General features: G+C 52.6%; 1 protein-coding gene across 1 annotated transcript; it reads left to right on the forward strand.

Moving 5' to 3' along the window:
• Positions 1-1,818: 1,818 nt before the first annotated feature.
• Positions 1,819-3,470, forward strand: LOC136524666 (thaumatin-like protein 1b; the record flags this gene model as incomplete). The annotated part of the gene is made up of 3 exons (XM_066517944.1): positions 1,819-2,552; positions 3,175-3,263; positions 3,403-3,470. Coding segments are annotated over 3 exons (891 nt in total), but the record flags the coding sequence as incomplete, so codon positions are not given.
• Between the last annotated feature and the right edge of the window lie 855 nt (positions 3,471-4,325).

Here is a 4,325-nt window from a genome sequence, read left to right on the forward strand (position 1 = left end):
ACGGCAAAACTACAAATATTTACTTGTTGGTCACTTTTCGCACCGACACTACTTAAACTCCCAAAGTATAAAACCAGGTATTGAATACAATAAAGTTTGCAAAACCGGTCAATTTACCTCCTTGGGTGGTTTGGCTAGGCGGTTTTGCTTGCGTGGTAGTGGTTTTGCTTGTGTGGCAGTCCAGGCTGGATATATTGGACACGCTGGCGCTTGGGCCCGCTCGTCAGATGCCTGTTCGTTCCCAAATACGCATGCTCAGGGCGGGATGGAGCAGGGGCGGCGGCGTGAACGTGGCGGATGGAGCGGGGGCACCACCGGACGGAGTAGGCGTGGCGGCCATGGCGGTCGGGGGAAGCAGCAATTGCCATGTCTCGCTCACTCTCCCTCTCTCTGTCATGTCTCAAGCTCTCCATCTCTCACTCACTCTCCCTGCCTGCTCTCTCTGCTCGTCGCTTCCATGGAGAGCAGCAGCCGCCGAAGGCCAAATTTTGCGAGCTCCACTGCACCATCCCCAAATTAGTCGCAACTGTAGCTTCACCTTGAGCCTCTCTACATCCTAGGCCTAGCCTCGCTGAGTTTCTTCCAAGGTAAAGGCTGCTGCAAGCGTTTTTCGCATCGCCGTCGCCATACATGAGCCAAAACACAGAGCTCCCTTCGCCTATCAAATTCGGCCAGCTCGAAGCCTCCTAGTTCAATTCCTTGCACCAGTGCATAGCTGCGGAAGTTGCCTAGCTAACGAACCCACAGCGAGAGCTAGCCACGCCCTGTCGTCAACGAATTTTGAAAATCCGCGGCCACTGGGACGTCGTCGTGGCTGCTGTTAGAAGTTTTACTTTGAGTCATGTAAAATTTTCTATAATCCCGTTGTAACTTTTTAGTTGTGTGGCAGTAAGTTAACTGTCGGTCTGCTGCTCTCCATGGAAACGGCGAACAGAGAGAGCAGGCAAGGAGAGTGAGCGAGAGATGCAAGCACAGCACGGCACAACACGGCGATAGCACAACACAGCACAAGCAACATCAGTGCAGCGTAGTGCAACGCATACAACGCGTTCTCACGCCTCTGGGTGGTGGCTCGGTGCAGAAGTGGCAACATCGGTAGAGGAGGCCAAGGGAGGGGCGCGGGAGGGGGGGGGGGGAGGCCACAGACCTGATGGCGAGCTCACCTTGGCCTGCAGCTGAGCACCGCAGTGGGAACGGCGGCGGCACTGCGAGCTCCTTGCTCGTGTATGGCGAAACTCAGCGAGGCTAGGCCTGGGAGATCGTCGCTACTATGGTGTCCAGGGCACTGCCGTCGCACCACCTCGAGTCGCGTCTCCGAGACTTCCACCGTGCGGCGAGGCTATGGCGGGAGGAGCTGGAGGTCGAAGGAGCTGGAGGTAGGGGATGACGGTGGAGACCACCTATTGGTGAGAGGACCTGTCACTTACAAGAAGGGCCCACTCGTCAATCGTCCACATCAGTATCAGAGTCCACCTCAGCGCACTAGCGTGGTAAAACCGTCTAGCAAAACCACCCCAAGGGGTAAATTGACCGATTTTGCAAATTTTAATATATTCAATACCTGGTTTTATACTTTTTGGGGGTTAAATAGACACTTCTCCAAACCTCAAGGTGACGGAGACTTTTTCCAAAATAAAAGAAGAAGAAGATAACCGCATACATGGAGTTTATTTCTTCTTCTTCCCTGAGTCAATGATTTTGAACGTAATTCCCTGAGTCAATGATCAAAATTACCTCTTGCTCTTATGTTGATGCGTCTGAGCTCTTGTTGTTTGATCACAAATCGCAATGTGTTACTGATCAGTGAGAGCATTGTGATTACCAGGAGCAGACGCCGCGACGTTCACCATTACCAACAGCTGCGGCTACACGGTGTGGCCAGGCATCCTGTCAAACGCCGGCGCGCCGCCGCCGTCCACCACGGGCTTCGCGCTGGCCCCGGGGCAGTCCGCGGCCGTCACCGTGGCCACGTCGTGGTCGGGCCGCATCTGGGCGCGCACGCTCTGCGCCACGTCCGCCGACTCGGGCGCCTTCGCGTGCGCCACTGCCGACTGCGGCTCGGGGGCCGTCGAGTGCTCCGGCCACGGCGCCACGCCGCCGGCCACGCTGGCCGAGCTCACGCTCGCCGGTGGTACCGGCGGAGACGACTTCTACGACGTCAGCCTCGTGGACGGATTCAACGTGCCGATGCTCGTCGCGCCGCGGGCGTCGTCTGCGGCGGCCGCCAACGGGAGCAGCAGCTGCCGGCCCACGGGGTGCGCTGCTGACCTCAACGCGGCGTGCCCCGCGGAGCTGCGCGTCGCCGGCGCGGGGGGCGGGGCGGCGGTGGCGTGCAGGAGCTCGTGCGAGGCGTTCGCGGCGGCCGAGTACTGCTGCAGCGGCGCGTACGGGTCCCCGGCGATGTGTGCGCCGACGCCCTACTCCCGCTTCTTCAAGGCCGCGTGCCCCTCCTCCTACAGCTACGCATACGATGACGCCACGTCCACCTTCACCTGCGCTTCCGCGGCCGGCGGCGGCGGCTACGACGTCGTCTTCTGCCCCAGCGCGTCCAGGTAACATCACGAGCAAATTTGAAATGACGTTTCAAATCAAAATGAAATAAAAGTCAAACGACCAGTTCAAATCAGCAACATTTTGGTCAGTCTGATGGACACGCGATTTTACGTCCTTGTTCATCCGATCGATCCATTGGTTAGTTTCGACGCAACTAGTTTTGAGGTCAATCATTTTGCTTGCGATCGCCCGTTTCAATCCAATTATTATACTAAAATAAAGAAAAAGGAGGCATCATCTTGACGTGATAGAGCCAGGGCCGTCGTGCGTTTACATGCCATCGCGCAGTCATGATCCTAATGCAATCTTTTAATTTTGATTTGTCCTCATTGTTTGATCCTAGATTAGCCGTAACAATTGCGTCTGACAAAGTCTTCCATCCAATGCTAATTTCTTGTCTTGTCACTTGTTTATTAATACTCTCTCCAATAAAAAATATACATTCTTTTTTAGAGTCAGATTAATTTCAAAATAAACTAAATCTATGAAAAACAAAATCAACATTTGTTTATCTATGTATTTTTTTTATAAGTGATCAAACTTGTGTGTTTTTTTTGGACGGAGGCATTACGTTTGATCCCTAGCCTAATTGTCGCGGTGCTTGCAACCTGGCCGATGCAGACTAAAATCCGGTGGGAATCCCGAGGTGGCAGGCCTGCCGCCCTCAACGATGGAGTTCTCTGGAAACACAGCAGGCAGCTTGACGACGGCTCCGTTCGGCTTACCCCATATTCGGCTTGTCGGTTTATTTTTTTCAGTCGGAACAATATTTTTCTCTTACAGCGATTCAGCTAGAACAGTGTTTTTCGGCCAGTTTCAGCCAAGATTCAGACCAGCGAACGGGGCCAATGAAGGACGTGGTGGCGGCGCTCCTGCAGACGGTCGTCGTCTTCTCAGCGATGGTGGTGGTCATCTGATCCCAACAACCATAGGTTACCTTGCCAATTGGCATGCTTGGATGAGAGATTTTCTTTTCTTTTTGACCCAATTTTTCATAATTTAGTCTTTTTTTTTTAAGAAAATTTACGTTTGGTTTCCTGAGAGACGTAAACTCATCTTTGGACTCTGTGGGTCGGCACCAGGACTCATGGTTTCGAGGTAACACGTCTCAGCGTCACAGATTTTGGCTCTGAGGTGCCTAACCGTACACAGTAGGGCATCCTAAATGACGTTGACGTGGCCGGTACCTCGGAGCCACAGATGTTGGCTCCGAGCTCGACGCCAAGATCTGTGGCTCCGACCTCGGAGCCGTGGATCTTGTCTCCGAGCTCGGAGCCATGGATTCTGACGCCGAGTATGGATTCAAAACCCACGATCAAGTTTCCCTTGCCGAGGCTGCTTTCATTTCTTACTCCTTTAGATTTAACATTGGCCAGCCTCAAAACTCAGATGAGGCAAAAGCGGCAGCCGGCAGGATCTAAAATCCCCTTGTATTCCAAGTTCAGGAATGGAGTTTACCAGATGAGTAGATGACTATAGGCATTGACAGTAATGACAAATGAGTAGATGACTATAGACGGATATCACACACAAAAAAGAACATACGGTCCTTTTGGAGACACTAACTCAGTATGGTATCAGACGTGCATACAATCAAGAGATCGTCGACATCTTCAATCTAGTATAAAAGCGGAGAATCGTATCGAGGACGAAAATCATGCTGCACATTTCTCTGCCTCCCAGCAGGTAATTCATGTTCATTTCGTTTAGTCTATGCAATAAATAAGCTACCTTCAGGTTTGCAATCACCGGTGCAACAGCAAACCAAACCG

This window comes from Miscanthus floridulus, chromosome 18, assembly GCF_019320115.1.
Source record: "Miscanthus floridulus cultivar M001 chromosome 18, ASM1932011v1, whole genome shotgun sequence".
NCBI classification, from domain to species: domain Eukaryota; kingdom Viridiplantae; phylum Streptophyta; class Magnoliopsida; order Poales; family Poaceae; genus Miscanthus; species Miscanthus floridulus.